Here is a 21290-nt window from a genome sequence, read left to right on the forward strand (position 1 = left end):
AGGGGCTCTTTCAGGAGCGAGGGACAAAGGGGGCGTGAGGCACCTAGGCCGCGGGACCCCAGCGACAGGAAGCCGCCCCGAGCCGGGCTCCCTGGTAGGGGAAGGGCGCGCGCAGTCCTCACAGGGCCCCAGAGCCGGAGTCGGCCCCACAGCCCCGGGCCGTCGGCTTCCTACTTCCTCGACCTCCCCGGCGCCTGGGCCTGAGGATTGGCTCGGCGTGGGGAGGAGGGGAAACAGACTCGAGCGGCTACCCGTTGTCTCGCAACTCCACTGCTGAGGAACTCTCATTTCTTCCCTGGCTCCTTCACCCCCACCTCATGTAGGAGGGTGCTGAGGAGTCGGGAGGGAGGAGGAGCCTGGGCTACCGTCCCTTCCCTCCCCACCCCCTTGTAGGGGCGCTTTGGTAGGCGTGGGGCTGGGGCTGGGGGGGAGGGTGGGGGTTACTTTTTGGAGTGCTGGGGAACTTTTTCCCCTTTTTGAGGCCAGGGGAAAGGGAATGCCCAATCCAGAGAGACATGGGGGCAAGAAGGACGGGAGTGGAGGAGCTTCTGGAACTTTGCAGCCGTCATCGGGAGGTGGCAGCTCCAACAGCAGAGAGCGTCACCGCTTGGTGTCGAAGCACAAGCGGCATAGGTCCAAGCACTCCAAAGACATGGGGTTGGTGACCCCCGAAGCAGCACCTTTGGGTACAATTATCAAACCTTTGGTGGAGTATGATGACATTAGCTCTGATTCCGATACCTTCTCTGACGACATGGCCTTCAAACTGGACCGGAGGGAGAATGATGAACGTCGCGGGACTGATCGGAGTGACCGCCTGCACAAACACCGTCACCACCAGCACAGACGTTCCCGGGACTTACTAAAAACTAAACAGTCAGAGAAAGAAAAAAACCTGGAAGCCTCCAGCAAGTCGGGATCGATGAAGGACCGGATATCAGGAAGTTCAAAGCGTTCAAATGAGGAGAATGATGACCATGGGAAGACGCAGATCTCCAAAAGCAGCAGCAACAAGGAATCCAGGTCATCCAAACTCCATAAGGAGAAGACCCGGAAAGAACGTGAGTTGAAGTCCGGGCACAAAGACCGGAGTAAAAGTCATCGGAAAAGGGAAACACCCAAAAGTTACAAAACCGTGGACAGCCCCAAACGGAGGTCCAGGAGCCCCCACCGGAAGTGGTCGGACAGCCCCAAGCAAGATGATAGCCCCTCAGGAGCTTCTTACGGCCAAGATTATGACCTTAGTCCCCCGAGATCTCACACCTCTAGCAATTATGACTCCTACAAGAAGAGTCCGGGAAGTACCTCAAGAAGGCAGTCAATCAGCCCACCTTACAAGGAACCTTCGGCCTACCAGTCCAGCGCACGGTCACCCAGTCCCTACAGTAGACGACAGAGGTCTGTGAGTCCCTATAGCCGGCGACGTTCTTCCAGCTATGAAAGGAGTGGCTCTTACAGTGGGAGATCACCCAGTCCCTACGGCCGAAGGCGGTCCAGCAGCCCTTTCCTGAGCAAGCGCTCTCTGAGCCGGAGTCCGCTCCCCAGGTGAGCTATTTGTCTAACAGTCCGTTCTTTCTTACGGTGGCTTATGAGGAGCTGGCGATTAGACATGTTAACATTTTGTTGAAGCCCCCGGTGTTCATCATTGACTAGAACACTTTGCTATTGGCTAGTCATCATGTAGGTGAGTCTGGTCTCCTCTTAACCCAGAATTGGAGAAGTGCAGAGTTCACATGCCTACAGCTGCTAAAGGTAGGTACTTCCAGTGGTGGGATCTTCAGTTGTAAGCTCCCATGTGAGAAGAATCATAGGCTTCTGCTTACTGACTGCATAGGATTGATACTGGTGCCCAGAGTTTATCCAGCTATTTCGGTTGCTTTGTCTTAACTTTTTAAAAATCACTTTGGTATTAGTGCCTTAGGCTTCATTGGACCTGATTGGAGATGTAAGAAATTTAAAATTTTCATTTGTATTATCTCGGGGCTATTTGCCTAAGTCATCTACCATTTGTGCTGTTCACTGAGTCTCCAAACTTGTAAGTTTATTTCCTAATTGACAATTTTTTGATAACTTAGAGGAGACTCCTATCTTTCATGTGATGTTTCTAGTGGAAATTCTGCCAATTAGTTCTTTTTCCCTTTTATGGTATAACCTAGCAGAAATTGGTTCCAAGGATAATTTGATTTTATTTACAGCATCACCATTGACTTATTTGTGACCACAGGTGAATTTCAAAGTCTTTCTCTTAAAAATTGGTAATAGTACCTTCACTGTGATATTTTTGGTGAGAAAGTCATGTTAGTTTGAAATTTAATTGTTGAAGTGAATTGTCTACAGAAAATTGTTCTTGTTCCTAGGTGATGAGATGTACCTCCCTCTTTGTGGACTTAACATTTTCCTCAAAAGCAGAACTTGGGCTTTGGAGTTCTACCTGAGTGGAATCCTAATCTTGCTTTGTGACCTTTGGCGTATAATTTAATTTCTCTGTGTGTGAAATGAGAATAATAACTACCTACTTGTAGAGTTGTTGTGAGGATTAATTAGTAAATATGAGTGCATAGCCAGGTACAGTGCCTGGTACTTGGAGCCAGTCAGTAAATTCTATCAAAGAATGAGGAAAATGTTGAACACTAGTAGAGAAATTAGGCGAATTCGAAAAAATCCATGCATGTCTTTTATATGGTCAATGTCAGTAATTTTTGCTGACTTAAAGTTATAATTATTCATAAACTAGTTTGAATTCATCAAGCTACAGGAGTTCTTAGCTGTCAGAGTTTGAAGTTCCTTAGGCTTTTCCCCTCCATTTTATTACAATTTTTCAAACACAGAAAAGTTGAAAGAATTGTAGTGAGGACTCAAGTATGTACCACCTAGATTCTGCAATTAATATTTGCTATACATTTTATCATCTCTGTCCATCTCTCCACCTTCATTTGTTTTGATTCATCTCAAAGTAAGTTGCAGACATCCGTATACTTCACTGTAAACACTTTAGCATGTACACCATTAGCTAGAGTTCACTTGTTTTTTTTTTTTGGAGGGATGAGGGGTAAATTTATATACAGTGAAATGGATGTCTTAAGTGTACCATTTGTAAAATTGCTTAGTTTTTAAAGGATGCCTAAGAAATATTCTCAGAATATTTGTTTTCTTGAGGGAGTAGTTTCATAAAGGCTATTCTGAGAATTTTTGATTGTTAATGGGGTTTGGGAATACAGAATTACATTGAGGCTAAAGCACTAAAACAAGTTTCAGTAAAAACTGCTACTTTGCAATGATTCCTTTTGGATTCAAATCTCAAGTTCTCTCTTCCTCTACTCACTTAGTTGGAACTAGTGCAGTGTTGGTAAAAATAAATCAAAGAATTGGAGACACAGTATTATAGGACACAAATATAAACACTACATAATAATCCTGGAGTCACATGCACATTTTTAGTTGGCTTGAAAAGAGCATTATGTGTTTGTGTGTGTGCGTTATGTGCGTATTTTTCCTCATTCAATTTCTTAGAGTCAGAGTGGAGGAACATACAGATCCCTTTTATGGTATTCTCTTTTTTTTTTTCCTTGAGAGAGACAGTCAAAATTAAACAAAAGATTTCATTTTTAAAGACTGAAAATGCTTTGGCAGAAACGCAAGATCTTTGCATCCACCAAATTAGTAGTGATTAATAGTAGAAATTTCATTTCAAATGGTGGAACCTAACTTAATTCAGGGAAAAAATACATTTGTTTTTGAAGACAATTTTTTTTGTTGCCTGCATTTACCTATTTGTTGTTCCCTTTTACCCCCTTTTCTCCATGAAGAGTGGACCTGGACCTCAAATGTAACGTTTATGTAAGTTATGGCCATCCAAACGTCCTGTTAACAGTAGGCTTCTGTTCAGAAGTTGAGGGTTTGTAACAGAGTTCCTTAGGAAGATTTAGTCATGCTGAAAGATGAAAGAAACAGTGGTTTGTAGAGCACGGTCTCTGACATTATTTAGTGTTTTCCTGAGATAATGTTAGTTTTAGACCAGCCTATAATTCAATATGAGAATACCTCTTGTTTTAGCCACTCATTTACAAGAGAAGTATTAGTTTTCTGAAGGGTAATTGGATATTTGGTAAATTCACTTAACTACTTTCAGTATTTTATATCCTCGTGTTCATATATACATTGTTGTTATTGTTTTTTTGAGCACTCTGAATCCAATGATAACTTTACATTTTAATAAACTTGGAAGAAAGTTTCCAAAAAGCATTATAGGTATAAGAAAATCATGACTAACATCATGTGAGTTGTTTCACTTACCATGTATATGCTATTTGTTTTGAAACATTTTGAATCACGTCAATCTTACCAATGATCAACGATAAAGGGAGATACTGAGGATCTGGAATGGGAACAATTCGTTTTACACTACTGGGCAAATTATCTTTTGTCCAGTCACATTTTTTGTGCTAATTTTTTTTCCTCCTCACACTGAGCCCTGAGCACATTAGGCTTTATTAAAAAGCAAAAAAGAATTAATGAGGGTTTGGGTTTTAATTTAGAATAATCTGCCTTATAGATTCCCAGATTTTACTTCCCAATCCTTCCTTAATAATGGAGAAGATAAGTTGAACATGCAATAATACCTTGCCTTATGAATTCCTAAAAAGTTTATTGGAAATCATTTTATATTTGAAAGTACTAGAAGTCATCATAGTTTTAAGAATTTCTAATAAATTATTTTGGTAAGACAGTTTCTCCGGTTTATCTAGTTTTTGTAAATCCTAACTCTTGTATATTGGGGGTTTGTTTAGTATAGGCGCAACTTAATTATAAAGTGAGGATACAAGGAACAGAGTCTTTTCCTGGGATTTCTCAATAAAATAGCTGTCTAGTTTTAAAAATTTAGGTTTTGGTGAAGTGTGCTAGTTACTTTTAACTTCCTAATTGATATAACCCACATTTAGCATTAAGTATGACTTTTTAAAATCATGTTTTCATTTTATCACATATTTAAACCAAAATGCTAAAAGTAATCATTGTGAATATGGGTATTTTCTAACATGGGAAAAAAGTATCCATCCATCTTCCTTCAGTTGAATAAGTAGTGGATAATTTTTAGATTATATGATTGAACTATGTTGCCATGCAGGATTTATTTCCTTCTAATCTATTTTTTTTAATTTATTTGCTTAGATGACTTAGACTTTTTTTTTTTTTTTAAAGAATTTCCCTTTTTAATTAATTAATTAATTTATTTATTTTTGGCTGTGTTGGGTCTTCGTTTCTGTGTGAGGGCTTTCTCTAGTTGCGGCAAGTGGGGGCCACTCTTCATCGCGGTGCACGGGCCTCTCACTATCGCGGCCTCTCTTGTTGCGGAGCACAGGCTCCAGACGCGCAGGCTCAGTAGTTGTGGCACACGGGCTTAGTTGCTCCACGGCATGTGGGATCTTCCCAGACCAGGGCTCGAACCCGTGTCCCCTGCATTGGCAGGCAGATTCTCAACCACTGCGCCACCAGGGAAGCCCATCTAATCTATTTTTTTAAGTAAAGAACGGTTTTAAATTTACAGAAAAATTGTAAAGATAGTACAAAGAATTATTTTATGTCCTCAAACTCAGTTTCCCCATTGTTAACATCTTACATTTGTTACAATTAATGAACCAATATTGATACATTATTATTATTATTTGATGGTACCTAATCTATTTTTAAGATTGCTAAATACTCAAAGTGGGTTTTTTAAGTTACAGTTCTTCATAGTTTGTTTAACTGATCTATTCCATATTGCTGTAGTCTATCTATTTTAAACTGCTGTTTTCTCTTTCCAGTAGAAAATCCATGAAGTCTAGAAGTAGAAGTCCTGCATATTCAAGACACTCAACTTCTCATAGTAAAAAGAAGAGATCCGGGTCACGCAGTCGACATTCCAGTATCTCACCTGTCAGGCTTCCACTGAACTCCAGCTTGGGAGCTGAACTCAGTAGGAAAAAGAAAGAAAGAGCAGCTGCTGCTGCAGCAAAAATGGATGGAAAGGAATCCAAGGGTTCACCTATATTTTTGCCTAGAAAAGAGAACAGTTCAGTAGAGGCTAAGGATTCAGGCTTGGAGTCTAAAAAGTTACCCAGAGGTGTAAAATTGGAAAAATCTGCCCCAGATACTGAACTGGTAAATGTAACACATCTAAACACAGAGGTGAAAAGTTCTTTAGATACAGGGAAAATAAAGTTGGATGAGAACTCTGAGAAGCATCCTGTTCTTAAAGATTCAAAAGGACAGGGAACAAGAGACTCTAAACCTGTAGCACTGAAAGAGGAGATTGCTACTCCAAAAGAGACAGAGACATCTGAAAAGGAGACCCTTCCACCTCTTCCCACAGTTACTTCTCCACCTCCTTTACCAACTACTACCCCTCCACCTCAGACACCCCCCTTGCCACCTTTGCCTCCACTACCAGCTCTTCCACAGCAACCACCTCTGCCTCCTCCCCAGCCAGCATTTAGTCAGGTTCTTTCTTCTAGTACTTCAACTTTGCCCCCTTCTATTCACCCAAGGACATCAACTCTGTCCTCTCAGGCAAATTCTCAGCCCCCTGTACAGGTTTCTGTGAAGACTCAAGTATCTGTAACAGCTGCTATTCCACACCTAAAAACTTCAACGTTGCCTCCTCTGCCCTTCCCACCCTTATTACTGGGAGAAGATGACATGGATAGGTAAGTCCTGTGATTAACTGGGAAATTTTAACCCTCTGTTCGAAGTGTAATGTATTTTTTGTTCTCAAGCTTTGTCAAAATTGCTCTAATGCATGGCTGTTTAGAATGCTTTCATGAATAGGAAATGCCTTTGATGTTTGGTTTTCAGTGGAAAAGTCCTTATGCATGACATTTATTAGGAAAAGAGAATTACAGTTTGAGGTCTCATAACCCTTTTTCTCATAAGTGTATTGATAATTTTGATTCAAATTTTAAGAAATCATGTGTTTTTCTCCTTAAATTTTTACATTGAAAATTTTAATATTAAATAGCTGCAAAAAAGTTAAAAGAATATGATTAACACCTGTATACTCTTCACCTCGATTCACCAGTTATTAATTTTTTGCCACATTTGTTTTAACTGTAGATATCATGACACTTCTGAATACTTTAGCATGTCTCTCCTAACAAGAACATTTTCCTATATGATCACAATACCTTTATCACCCTAAAAAACTTATTCATTTATTAAATAATATCAGTAGCATATCAATAATAATAATATCCTCAGTGGTCCCAAAAATGTCTTTTATAGCTACTTTTTTTTTTTTCCTCCTGATGCTTTAAAAAAATTAATTATCCTGTAAGAAGAAAAGAACAATATGTAGAATCTTTGCTAATTAGAATATAAATTCACAGTGGGGTGATGGGAAGAGCTCTAATTTTAATGAGTCCTCTGAGTGTTGAAAACTGAAATGATTTGAAGCATGAATCTGATTTCGTGGAAGGCATTAGGAAATATATTTGTTTAATTTCTTGACAGGCCTAGCCAGGCAAGTACCACCAAACAAACATGATTTAGCAGTGACATATGCCATGGCAGTCTTTGTGTTATTCTTTTTTCTATGGAGATTCTGCCCTCTTGTTCTGGAGGATATGAGTTTCACTTATTGCAACAAACTTCCATTGTAAGCACAAAAATAAGTATTAACGGTCTTGCATCCCAAACCAATTCCCAAGCTTCCCTTACTTTCCAGGTGACATCAGTAGTTTGAACAGTGACACATTTCAGCCCTTTAGGTCTATATTTTTTCAGATTACACTCTGCGCTTTTTTTAGAGGGTGCAAGTGCAATAAATGAGGGGGAAAGAGATTATTTAAAAGAATGGCTCCATTACTATACATAGCTGTAAATCTGATTTTAAAGAAAAATTCCACATGCTCTTTCTAATATTAATAGGTATTTATGAATTCTGCCACATCCTGAGAACTGCAAAGGAGAACAGAACCTGAAATTTATGTAGAAAATTTGTTTGAGGTACACAATATACTTCTCATAGGTACAAGCTATATATTTTTACAGTTTTTGTTGGAAAATAGTCAGTTGAGTCTCATCCAAAGGGAACCTAGGCCACTATCTATCCACAGGAACCTTGTTTAAATATTAGTTTACGTAGTGGCTAGGACAATATCAGTGTGGCTAAGAATCTTCCTTTTGAAATGTTTACTTGGCTAACCAAATAGCTGTTGAACCTACCTACCATGCGTCAGCATAGAGTGTAGGTTTCCAGAGGTGGAACAATTTTGATAGAAAGCACATAGGAATTTTTATCTTTCAGATTGCGGATGAGGGGTAAGGTAAGACCATTCAGTGCTTATTTGAGTATGTGTAGCTATCTTTAAAAATGTGTAAGAGAGAGAATGAAGTGAGAAAATTATTTTTGTTATATATTTATTCTGATTCCAAAAGTGTAACTATTTTATTTTATAGTCCTTATTAAAGGTAGAAAAATGGAAGTGAAGATTTCTTCCACTATCAGTTTTATTTTTTTACTATAAAACTGTAAATTCAAGATGGTTTTTCTGTTCTTGTCTTTATTTACTTATTTGGTGCCACTCTGTCCATGTACCAGCTGCACCTATCTTTCACATGAAAAATATTTATTTATTAAAAAAAAAATTTTTTTGGCCGCACCGCACAGCATGCAGGACCCTAGTTCCCTGAGCAGGGATTGAACCTGCCCCCCTTGCATTGGAAGCGCGGAGTCCTAACCACTGGACCACCAGGGAAGTCCTGAAAAATAATTTTATGTAAGAAAACTTTTTAGGAAGGAATCTGAAAGTTGCACATGGGATTCATATTCCTCTCTACTTTCTCTCATGTGAGGCTTCAGGAGCTTAAATGTTGAGAATGTGACTTAACATCTTTTTTATTGCCTACAGTGCTTTAAACATAGAACACAGAATGCAGCTGTTAAATATTGATTATTTGAATAAGTAAAACTGCTGAAGGAGCCAGGGTCAGGGCTTGTGTGAAATGACATCGGGCATGTAGTTAAGAAATTATTTGCCACCTGGATGACATAAAGCTTGTATTAGAGGATTTGTCCTTTTGGGAAAAGAATGAAACTTTTCTTTCAAACATATATATTGGGCCAGGAGTGTATTAACCCAGGTATCAAATGCAGGAGTGAATTTAATTAATGGTATTGCAAAAACCTTTCTGATTCATGGTCTACAATTCTTGGTTTCAAGAAGCAAAGGCTGCCAGACATCCACCTTGATATAGTACATTCTTCATGAACATAGCTATTCATGGGGATCTGCTGCTTTTTAAAAAATTTTCAGTTAACCACATAGGGTTTTTTAAATATTGTTTTATTTTTTTGATAGCCTGGTTCATTTGGAGTCTTATCAGATTTGAGTAAAGTCTACATTATTCTTAAAGGCTGTATTTTTAAAGTACTGAGCTCGTGTAGAGTAGACCTGGGTAAACATTCAGATTCGATTTTAGGATTTTTCTAATAGAATGCTTGTTTTTTACTAGAATGCTAATACAATGTTTTTAATGTATTCACTCAAATTTTTAATAGAAATTTATAAAAATAAATCACTTTTTAAACAACCTGCTTTAAGGGGAAGGAGATAAATGATCTACTTAAAGTAGTTTATTTTACGTTTTGAAAATTAATTAATAAGAATTAATTTTTGGGAATTCCCTGATGGTCCAGTGGTTAGGACTCCGTGCTTCCACTGCAGGGGGCTCGGGTTCTATCCCTGGTTGGGGAACTAAGAGCCCTGAAGCCATGTGGTATGGCCAAAAAAAAAAGAATTTCTTTTCACATAGTTCATATGTAAATTCATATTTTTTTCTTTATTAACAATAAAAACTTATTAGAGGTGTTAACATTGTACCTACAGATTAAATCCAGCATCGTAAATTCCAAGAGACTCTCCGGATTCTAAAATTTCAGCATCTTGGAGCTTGGCAACTTTTTTTTTTTTTAATTATACACAAGCATTATGCAACCTTGTCACTACATGTGAACCCATCTGCAGGTATAAATGGAGAACCAGGAAATACTGATATTGATAGGGTAGATCAGCACTTCCTGGTACTGAATCTTCAAGTAATGACTTAGATGTTCAGTATCTGCTCCAATATGTTAGGCTCTCTGCATCTACTGTATGCCCTCAGAACTATATAGAGCTTTATTTTAGTGAGTGCCCTACACTAAAGGCTAAAGAGCATAATGTTGTTAAGCACTGCAGTTTTATGGGTCATCATTATTCCAAGGTTTTTGGTACATTTGGAATTTGTTGAAACAGAATTTGACCTCTATTAACTTGTGTGCCCTGAACTGGTAGTACATATCCCATCAAACACTCATTCTTTCTTGACATAAACATACTAAAAATATAATTTTTCAGAAGCAATGTACATTTCACAGTGGCAAACAATATTTGAACCCATAAAGTAAATTTTGGAGAAAACAAGTGTAAATATAAAATATAGACTGAACTTAAATGATGGTGAAAGAATTCAGATAATTTGATTCTAGTGACACAGAACCAAGATGGAATCTATTTCTGAGTCATGAGGAATTGAAATTTATAAAAAATATTTTGACATTAGTTGAAAAATTAGGAATTTTCTTTCCCAAATGTCTTAAAAATTGGGGAAATTTAAAAAATCTACATAGCATCCTGACTCAAGAGTTTTCTGGTAACAGGCTTTGTTCCCAGGGTAGAAAAATCTTAGTGCAAATTATAATAATGTTGTGTGTTCATCTCTATCAGTAATTTAACAGAAAGTTTCAGGTGATTGTTTTGCTCTCCATTGACTACCCCAGTTCTGGTTGATACAGTACAAACTAGATTCTATTGTTCTGTCTGATTTATAAGAGATTAAAATGATGAAAATTGGTAGGAAGTAGTAGCTTTTGAGATTGTGTTTCACACACACAGGGCAGCAGTATGCTTTAAAAAGATACATTGCAGGGCTTCCTTGGTGGCGCAGTGGTTAAGAATCCACCTGCCAATGCAGGGGACACGGGTTCGAGCCCTGCCCCGGGAAGATCCCACATGCCGCAGAGCAACTAAGCCCGTGTGCCACAACTACTGAGCCTGCGCTGTAGAGCCCATGAGCCACAACTACTGAGCCCGAGTGCCACAACTACTGAAGCCCACGCGCCTAGAGCCCGTGCTCTGCAGAGAGAGTAGCCACCCAGTGAGAAGCCCGTGCACCGCAACGAACAGTAGCCCCTGCTCTCCGCAACTAGAGAAAAGCCCGCACCCAGCAACAAAGACAACACAGCCAAAAAAAAAAAAAAAAAAAAAAAAAGATACATTGCAAGGGGTAGATCTGTTCTTTATGGTTCTGTGGATGTATTCATGAAAGAATTTTTTTTTAAATAACCACTTGTTGAAAACGTAGAGGAGGTTCGTACTGTGGTTAGGATTCTTAGATCCTTTTTAATCTTCTGATACTGTGATGGAATACAGAAGACTATCTAGCATGGTTTTATTTGTAGGCATGAATTCGTATGCTGCACTATCTTTTCTGAGGACATGCATGGCACAAAATCCTTCCTTTACTCATAAATAGAGGTGGTTAAAAATTGGATCTGAAAACTGAATTTTCTAATCTATTCCAGGAAAGCCATCCCTTCTGTTTCCCCCACTGACTATTAAAATTTGTTGATTATCATGAGAGACCTTCTGCTACCAGTGTTTTAATGATTCTGAAATAGTCTCTTGGACTCTTTCTCCTTAGATTTTTAGTTTGAAGGTTATTTATCCATTTTGGATGGTCGGATATGGTTGCCTTTTGCTTCCCAGCCAGTAGAATAAATAAGTATATTTTTCACTTATTTTGATTTCCAGCTTAGCTGTATTTCTTACAAAACACTGTAAAATACTATTTTCTTTTTCCAAGTTTCTCTCCACATCTTTAGTAGCATAATAGTATTGGCTTGGCCCAAAAGTTCGTTCAGGTTTTTCTGTAACATGGAAAAACTTGAACAAACTGTTTGGCCAACCCAATTTAGCATTGCTGGGCTTTCAGTCATTTAAATCTTTGCTGGTTAAAATATGGAGCAGGTTTGGTGACTTCGTGAGTTGCAGTGGTGCTTTGCAAATTTAAGATTATAACTTCCTGCATTTTATTTCATCTCAATAAAAATCCAAGTAGAATCTTAGGAAGGACATTAAAGAACTTTATTAAAGTTTCTACAAATAATATGCCAAATTTTGTATTGGTTTTTTTAATATACTATAGATTTCTTTTTGCAAAATCCAAGTCTCTTTAACTGTGATAAACTCCATTTCTTTATATTACTTTATGTTATATTATTATTTTAAGGGTTTTTTTCCCTTAAAAGTAAAATCTTTGTAATCTTTTAACCGCCAGACATTATAATCTTTGAAAAGTTTTATTTGCACATCCTTTAAGTAATTGTGATCTTTTTCATTTTTTCCTCTCTGTTGTTTAGTCCGAAAGAAACTCTACCTTCAAAACCTGTAAAGAAGGAGAAGGAACAAAGGCCACGTCATCTACTCACAGACCTCCCTCTCCCTCCAGAGCTCCCTGGTGGGGATCCATCTCCCCCAGACTCTCCAGAACCAAAGGCAATCACACCACCTCAGCAACCATACAAAAAGAGACCAAAGTGAGTTTTTGGAGGGACCCATCCTTAATTACAGCTTTCTTCCTTACCTTTGGACCTCAACCTACACCTATACACCTATAAGTAGGCTTATAGAGGATTGGGCCTAATGTGATCTTATTTAATTTTAATGGATAAAATCCTTTCATCTACACTCATAGATACCATGTTGTGTTTTTTAGAAAAGCAATAATTTCCCAATTCCAAGTATACCATGAACATTGATCCCACTGTATCTTTTGAATTCATAATACTTAGCGTATTGAAGAAGAAAAAAATCCTTTAATTCAGAGGGTGTCAACCATGTACACATTAATGAAGAATTAATAGATGTGGGATTTTTTTTCCCCTGAACTACATAAATTGCCATGCCATAAATGTAGTAGAATCTGAGTTTGATCTTCTGATTGTTAGCATTCTTCTCTTGGTAGTAAAAATAGTTGCCATTTGTTGAGCACATATTATTGCCAAAGTTTTATATTTTACTTTCATAGTAACCCTATGATGTAGGGATTATTTTCCCAGTCTATGGTTGAGGAAGCCAGTACTCAGTAAGGTAGCAGATCTATTGTTATTTGATCTTATGTCTTCCTGAAGCAAAAAAAAAAAAGAAAATCTGTGAGAGATTAGCCACTGTGAGAGACTGTTTAAACTATTTATTTCATATCATTTGTTCCTGCTTTTTTAATAAACTGATAAAAGACTCAGGAGCCAGAGAAATCATCATAAAAGAATTCTGTTTTGTCCTTTGAATACACTTAGGTAATTTCTTGTCGTGGGTAGGACTCTATGCTTCCACTGCAGGGGGCACGGTTTTGATCCCTGATCAGGATCCCTCAAGCCATGTGATGGAGCCAAAAAAATAAAGAAAGAAAGAAAAAGAAAAAAAGGAATACACTTAATTTTTTAAAATAACTTTTTTGTTTATTTTTATTTTTGTTTTGCCTTTTTTAGAATTTGTTGTCCTCGTTATGGAGAAAGAAGACAAACAGAAAGTGACTGGGGGAAACGCTGTGTGGACAAGTTTGACATTATTGGGATTATTGGAGAGGGAACCTATGGCCAAGTATATAAAGCCAAGGACAAAGACACAGGTAAATATTGCCACAAAATTTTAGATGTCAGAAGGTTAAAAATTTAGCAGTACTGATGTCTTAAGTGGATTTAGCAAAAGTAAACTTTGAGTTCTTATTTGGTCTCCAAAAGTTATGAAATAGACTAAAATTTTCCAAAAGAATAGTATAATTACTACTGTCTAAAAACCTTCCTCCTTCTGTCCATTGTAAATGTTTTATAATAAGCTTGCTGGGAATTTAAGAGAAGGTAAAAATAAAATTTGTCAGTTGCTCTTTGGTAAGGGGCTAGTCCTTGAAGATAAAATGAAGTAGTTGAATTATTGGTATATTTTAATAATACAAAATTTTTAGGCTTAACAGAATATTGAATTAAACTTTTAAAATCTTTTAAAAAAACAAAGATAAGAAAGAGAACATGAGGATTTTTTTTTTTTTTTAAACAGTGTAAAAATACCTGCCATGTAGCATTAAAGTAGGCATTAAGTCTGTTTCAGAGCAAGAGCATATATTGGTTGATTCATGATGGTGGCCAAAAAATGCTAATTGTAATATAACAGTTTGAATTTGTTGTAACAGGAGAGCTAGTGGCCCTGAAGAAGGTGAGACTGGACAATGAGAAAGAGGGCTTCCCAATCACAGCCATTCGTGAGATCAAAATCCTTCGTCAGCTAATCCACCGAAGTGTTGTTAACATGAAGGAAATTGTCACAGATAAACAAGACGCGCTGGATTTCAAGAAGGACAAAGGTACTAGCAAAGAATCATGTTTCTGCATGGGAGATTGGTACATTTTATTTCCCTTTCTTAGCTTGTTTGCCTGTTTGCATTTTTTAACAAGTTGTACTAAAGTCCAGCTTCTTTCTTTAATCCACATCAGAATTAAGATGTTAACAGATTGTTCTTGTGCTGAACAGTGCTTATTTTATAAAATGTCTGTTCGTCATTAGTGTACTCTTACACTTTTAGAAATCATTGTTAATCATTAAAATTAGAGTCTGCTGTTAACACCTAATAAGGCCAGCACATAAACAATATAAGATTCTCCTCCAACCAACATTTTGAAGTCGGGTTTTTTTGGTTTTGTTTTTTACAAATTGTAATAACAATAATGGAAATTAAAACCCAGATTTGACAGTTATTCTCATTTTTACATCCTTCATTTATATGCATCCTTTTTTTTTTAATGTAGTTTTGTACTCATACAGTTTAGAATCCAAAGCAGGTATCTCTAAAACAGTTTTCAGGTCACATAGTGGTTTGTTTTCCTGGATTTGTAACTTTTGTTTATGGGGGATACACTCGTTTGTTGTTTCCATACTTATGTTTGAAGTAGTCTATGTATGACATCCAGCCTACTTTTATTAAAGTAAATCTGAAGGTTTAGAGAGAGGCAGCTGTGAAGAGGTGGCATCTGTGAATATAGCCTGAGATGTTAACAGAGAATATGATTGAAATACATAAAATTAGGAGGGTAATGGATAAAGTTAAGTTGGACTTCTTTACAGAGCCTCATATATTAGCACTAGGGGAGTAATACCTCTTGAGTTTAGTAGAAGTAGTTTTAAAGAAAAGAGGAAATCCTGCTTAGATAAATTTATGAAAGTTAGATTGGAATAGAATTAAGTATACTAGGTATATTTCTGGGTGTTTTTTTTAACCTTTTCTGATTATAAAAATAATACAGTGTATAACTAGTTTCTGTGAGGAAGCGTAAGAAAATGTTAATTGGTTGCTTCTGGAGAGGTGCTTGCTTTTCATCCATGCCCTTCTGTACTGTTTAAATAATTTACCATGTACTGTTTAAATTCTTTTTTAAAAAATCATGAAATAATAGGGGACTTCCCTGGCAGTCCAGTGGTTAAGACTCCGTGCTTCCACTGCAGGGGGCACGGGTTCGATCCCTGGTCGGGGAACTAAGATCTCACATGCTGTGTGGCACAGCCAAAAAATTAAAAAAAAATTTTTTAATCATAAAATAATAAATGAATGAATGGATGTGATGCATGCCCATTGTGGAAAAATTGAAAACATAGGCGAGTAAGAAAAGGAAAATGGCAATCACTTCTCTCCCACTCCCAGTATACCAGCATCCATAGAAGACCACTGTAGTATTAGCATGTTGGCATATTTTTTTCTAGTACTTTATATTTTATATATATTGTATTTATTTTAACATAACCAAGATCAAAGTGTATTTAGTGTTTTATAACTTGTCATAAGCAATTTCCTGTATCATTAACATGTTTTAATGACTGTGTATAAAGATAGATGAATCCGAATTTATTTCACCAGTCCTTGTTGAACAATTAGTTGCCAGTTTAAAAAAATATTATAATAGCACTGCATTGAGCATCTTTGTGCATAAATATTTGTATTTTGATTTATTTCTTAATATAGTTTCCTAGAAGTAGAATTATTTGGTCAAATGAATTTTCATATTTAATGTTAGATTGCTTTTAAGAAAGATAGTAATAATTTATGTCCCACCAGTGAGTCCCATCCCACTTTATCCTCCCTAACATTGAGTTTATCTTTTTAAAAAATTGTCATCTGATAGGTGAAGCATGAATGATATCATTATTTTGGATTGCATTCTTTATATTCTGAGTTTTTTTCCATGTCTATCAATTTTACTTATTTTCTCTTTTTTTGAGTTGTCCGTTTGTGTCCTTTATCCACTCCTCTTTTGCAGTTTTAGTGTTTTCTTAATTCATACGAGGGCTTAGCTAAAGATAAGATATTCCTTTAATGCAGTGGTTCTCAACTTTTTGGGGGTCATGAACCTTTTAAAATATCTTATGGATTCACTCTTCAAAAAAATACATTTAAAATGTTGCATACACATGTGTTTAAAATGTTGTATGCTATTTAGAGAGTTCAAAGAGTCCTTGAAGCCTATCCCCTAGACTAAGAATCCTTGCCTTTATGCTACTGAGAGAAGAATTTTAGGCTGGATGGATCATTGTCTAACTAGGTCTGGTATTTCCTATGTTACAGTATTTGCCTCTATCATGCACTCTGCTGAAAGTGGGAAGATAATGTGGATTTCAAATCTTTCACAATTCTCTTAGCCTTTTATCTACTTTTAAATTTAGGAAATTGAATTAGATGATTCATTTTTCTTTCAATTCTTAAATACTATAAATTTCATTAATAATTCGTACTAGGGGCTTCCCTGGTGGCGCAGTGGTTGAGAATCTGCCTGCCAATGCAGGGGACACGGGTTCGAGCCCTGGTCTGGGAAGATCCCACATGCGGCGGAGCAACTAGGCCCGTGAGCCACAATTACTGAGCCTGCGCGTCTGGAGCCTGTGCTCCGCAACAAGAGAGGCCGTGATAGTGAGAGGCCCGCGCACCGCGATGAAGAGTGGCCCCCACTTGCCGCAACTAGAGAAAGCCCTCGCACAGAAACGAAGACCCAACACAGCCATAAATAAAAATAAATAAATAATTAATTAATTTAAAAAAATAATAATAATTCGTACTAAATGTACCCCTGGCGTATTATGTGAGTGCTGTTAACTAAGGTAAAGATTTCTACAAAATAGTCTTAGACAATGTGTAACAAATGGGCATGGTTGTATAGTACAAATAAAACTTTATTTACAGCAATAGACAGGCCGGATTTGGCCCAAAGGGTCCGTAATTTGCCAACTGATTTAGATCATAAAAGACTAGTTATACAATCTAATTGGGGCAGTTGTCCCTTCAGAGAAGTAAGTAGTCCAAAGAGCACTGGACTATGAGTCAGAAAATTAATTCAAAAAATAGTTCTGTTATTTATTGTTAGAATGGGCAAGTTATTCAACTGCTTGAGTTCTGGTTTCTTCATGTATTAAATTAAGTGGTTTTTCCAGAAAGCTTATGGTCAACTCCAAAATGATGTTAAAATTTGACGCATTGTCATTTCGGCATCCTTTTTCTCTTGTTTTTAATTTTTTCCTTCATCCTATGTAGGAGCCTTTTACCTTGTATTTGAGTATATGGACCATGACTTAATGGGACTCTTGGAATCTGGTTTGGTGCACTTTTCTGAGGATCATATCAAGTCATTCATGAAACAGCTAATGGAAGGACTGGATTACTGTCACAAAAAGAATTTCCTGCATCGGGATATTAAGTGTTCTAACATTTTGCTGAACAACAGGTAACACAGTAACCATATGAGGTTAAGCATTTTCTCCCTCTCTTCTGACACCCTTAGTTTCAGCTAGTTAATTGGGGTTATAGGTAAACCCAATAATGCACTTCTTTGCATTTACGTACATCTGATGTCTATACCTTAGGAACAGCTTGTGATAGGGGTACTCTGATCAGCAGAGTCTCCAGACTCAGTGTTGGTAAGGACTAAAAGAGGTAGGATTATAAAGGTTTTTTTAAATGCAGACATTTTAGAGAATTACTTACATCCTATAGGAATATTCAAAGAGTTTTTGCCATAGTTAGTAAATAATACTTTTGTGGTCTTAGGCAAATTCAAACACACATCAAGTTCTTAATGACATTCTCCTTTGTTTAGTGGGGAGAAACATACCTGCTCTTTTAACTGCTCTTGAGACTTTCTCAGTTATCGAATTTCAGAGTCAACACAGATGTAGTTGGTGACTGACCTTTCTGCCCAGCACTTACTCCTGGGTTTTAATAGTATAGACAGACAGGAATTTGTTGAAGAACAGTGTTAATTCTTCAGAAGTTTTTATCATCTGCTTTCTTCCTCTTTGGCTATTTGCCTAAATTGCGTTGGTGATATCAGTTGAGATACAGTAGTCTTTGGTGATAGCCCTGCATACTGAGGAATAAAAAGCAAGTCTGGTACCATTGAAATAAGGCCAGTGTTTGGTTTTGTAGGTAGTGGGCTGTTTATAGCCATCTTTGTCTGATGCACCCTTTGTTTTAAATATTTCTGATCAGTGCTATTTAACAAACATTATCTAGATGGGAATATGGAATGGTTATGACATATTTCCTGTCTTTGTGGAGTAGGGTGACCAACTCTCCAGTGTTGCCTGAGACTGTCCTGGTTTTAGCACTAAAAGTCCCACATGGGATGGTTGGTCCCTGAAGATTTCAGAGTTTAGTAGGGAAGCCAAACAAATAAGTTGCTCAATTCAATAAACATTTATTAAGCTTTTTTTTTTTTTCCCTTGAATTTGGGAGCATTTGGGAAGATGCAGTGTTGAGGAATGAATAGGAATTTATCAGAAAGGCTGACAACAGAGGTTCACATTTCTAGGCAAAAGAAGAGTGCATGTACAAAAGCACATAAATGTGAAGATAACATGTTATGTTTGGAAAACTGTAAAGGAGTCAGTATTGCTAGGGCAAGAAGAGTGAAGCACATAATGGCAAGAGATGAAGCTGGACAGTTGCAAGGAGCCAATTTAAAGATCTTGTATATCTTGCTAAGGAGCTTAAATTTTATTTACAGGTAACAGCCATTGAAGGGTGCTGGTTAATTTTTTGTTTTTAAATTATACAATTAATGCATTATTATATTAATTGTACAAATTACTGTAAAATTGTTATTTGTACTTAAATATCTTTTTTAGACAAAACACGATATTAAAAATATCATTCCTTTCTGGAGACTTCCCTGGCGGTCCAGTGGTTAAGACTTCGCCTTCCAATGCGAGGGGTGTGGGTTCCATCCCTGGTCAGGGAGCTAAGATCCCACATGCCTCACGGCCAAAAAAAACCAAAACATAAAACAGAAGCAGTATGGTAACGAGTTCAATAGAGACTTTAAAAATGGTCCACAACAACAACAAAAAAGTCTTTAAAGAAAAAAAAATTATATATATATATATATATATATATATGTCATTCCTTTCTGTCACTATCCCTGTGATCCACCACAATTCTCATTAAAGCTGGGCTTGGTTAATCTGTATCCACAGTAATAGTGCTTCAGAAATTTGATGATGGCTATCATCTTGCAGCTTTCTGGACTATAGTATTAATATACTTTTTTCTGTTCCTTTTGCTCCTCTATTGGGGGAAGTTTCAGGCCAGGGAATAACTGCAGTCCTGCTTGGTGTCCTTTCTGGTGGGTCAGGCCCCTTTCTGTGCCTGACTTCCCATATTCAGGAAGCTGATAAGGTTTTAGACTAAAGTGAATTTCCTTCTCAGGTTGCTAAGCAGGATGCAGGAGTCTCATGGTCTAGTCTGATCCAGCCAGCCTCTGCTCTTGCCCATTTAGTTCTGTCTACACAGAGACTTCTGGGTGAGATGGCCTAGAGAGGAGTCCTCAGGTGGACAAAGAGAAAGCATTGACGAGAGAGGGAGGAGAGCAGCGTTGGGCTCCATGATGTTTATTTTTTTTATTTTTATTTTTTAAATGGGAATTATTTATTTATTTATGGCTGTGTTGGGTTTTCGTTTCTGTGTGAGGGCTTTCTCTAGTTGCGGCAAGTGGGGGCCACTCTTCATCGCGGTGCGCGGGCCTCTCACTATCGCGGCCTCTCTTGTTGCGGAGCACAGGCTCCAGACGCGCAGGCTCAGTAATTGTGGGTCACGGGCCTAGTTGCTCCGCGGCATGTGGGATCTTCCCAGACCAGGGCTCGAACCCGTGTCCCCTGCGTTGGCAGGCAGATTCTCAACCACTGCGCCACCAGGGAAGCCCCATGCTGTTTATTTTATCTTAATTACACAAGTATAAATGACACCAAATTATTTTAGATATAGGAGAGACATAATTAGTCTTCTGTTTTAGAAACATCACTAAATGGTCACTATATAGCGTGTGGACTGGAGGCAGAGAGACTTATTAAGAACAATGTAAGAAATGGTCAGTGCTTGAACTAACCAAGGCATTGCTAGAAGAGGATGGACAGGATGGACTTGGTAGACCAGTAGACTTTGATGAGTGAGTGAATGGTGGTGAATGAATCAAAGTTCTTTAACTCAAAGATTTCTGTCCTAAGAAACTATCTAGATGGGTGGCACAGTGGTCAATATAGGGAATACAGAAGGAACAGCAGGATGCGTCGGGGGAAGAGTAAACCCCTTTTGGATATGTCTGTTATATATCCAGGGTAGTGATGTCAAATAGGCATATGGTCACATGGGAGTTTCAAACTAGCAGTGTAGATTCAGGAGTTATCAAGCATAGAAAAGATGGGAGAAGATGGAACCCGAGGGGCTGATTAGACAGATAGGAAGAAAATAAGGAAATATGAATGCAAAATAGGCAGGTTTAAGAAATGAGTGGTCATAGATGTCAGGTGATGCAGGTAGATTTTAAGACCCAAGGAGAGAATCTGAAAATTAAAAGGTCAGTGGTGAAAGTGTGGGGTAAGTGGGTGGGTAGCACAATTAATGGGAAGGTGATTGTAGGTGTGACTTCAGTTTTTTGTATTTATTAATTTTTTATTAAAGAAGCAGAGGTTTGAGCATATTTAAATGCTAAGCAAAAAGAAAATCAGTAAAGAGGGGGAAGTTGAAGATTCAAGAAAGAACCAAAGTAATTTAAAGAAACGAGTTTCTAAAGGAGATGGGGTCAAGGCCAGAGGTGGTAATACTGATTATCCTTGAATAAGAAAAGAGATTGACGCACTTTTTCTGTAATTGAAGGGAAAGGAGAAAGCAAGGTTAGAGGTGTA

The 21290-nt window shown here is 37.6% G+C and overlaps 1 protein-coding gene across 12 annotated transcripts in view; it reads left to right on the plus strand.

Annotated features, from left to right (window-relative positions):
• Positions 1 to 446: 446 nt before the first annotated feature.
• CDK12 (cyclin dependent kinase 12) overlaps positions 447 to 21290 on the plus strand; it is a 61739-nt gene continuing 40895 nt past the window's right edge. For 11 of the 12 annotated variants that reach the window (XM_036836059.1, XM_036836060.1, XM_036836061.1 and 8 more), the window contains exons 1-6: positions 447 to 1545; positions 5805 to 6686; positions 12440 to 12616; positions 13568 to 13707; positions 14266 to 14436; positions 17647 to 17836. In XM_036836059.1, coding sequence (XP_036691954.1) covers positions 497 to 1545; positions 5805 to 6686; positions 12440 to 12616; positions 13568 to 13707; positions 14266 to 14436; positions 17647 to 17836 — 2609 coding nt within the window. In that variant the 5' untranslated portion in view covers positions 447 to 496. The remainder of the gene's footprint in view (positions 1546 to 5804; positions 6687 to 12439; positions 12617 to 13567; positions 13708 to 14265; positions 14437 to 17646; positions 17837 to 21290) is intronic. The other variant, XM_036836057.1, reaches the window with a different exon arrangement.

This window comes from Balaenoptera musculus, chromosome 20, assembly GCF_009873245.2.
Source record: "Balaenoptera musculus isolate JJ_BM4_2016_0621 chromosome 20, mBalMus1.pri.v3, whole genome shotgun sequence".
Lineage (NCBI taxonomy): Eukaryota > Metazoa > Chordata > Mammalia > Artiodactyla > Balaenopteridae > Balaenoptera > Balaenoptera musculus.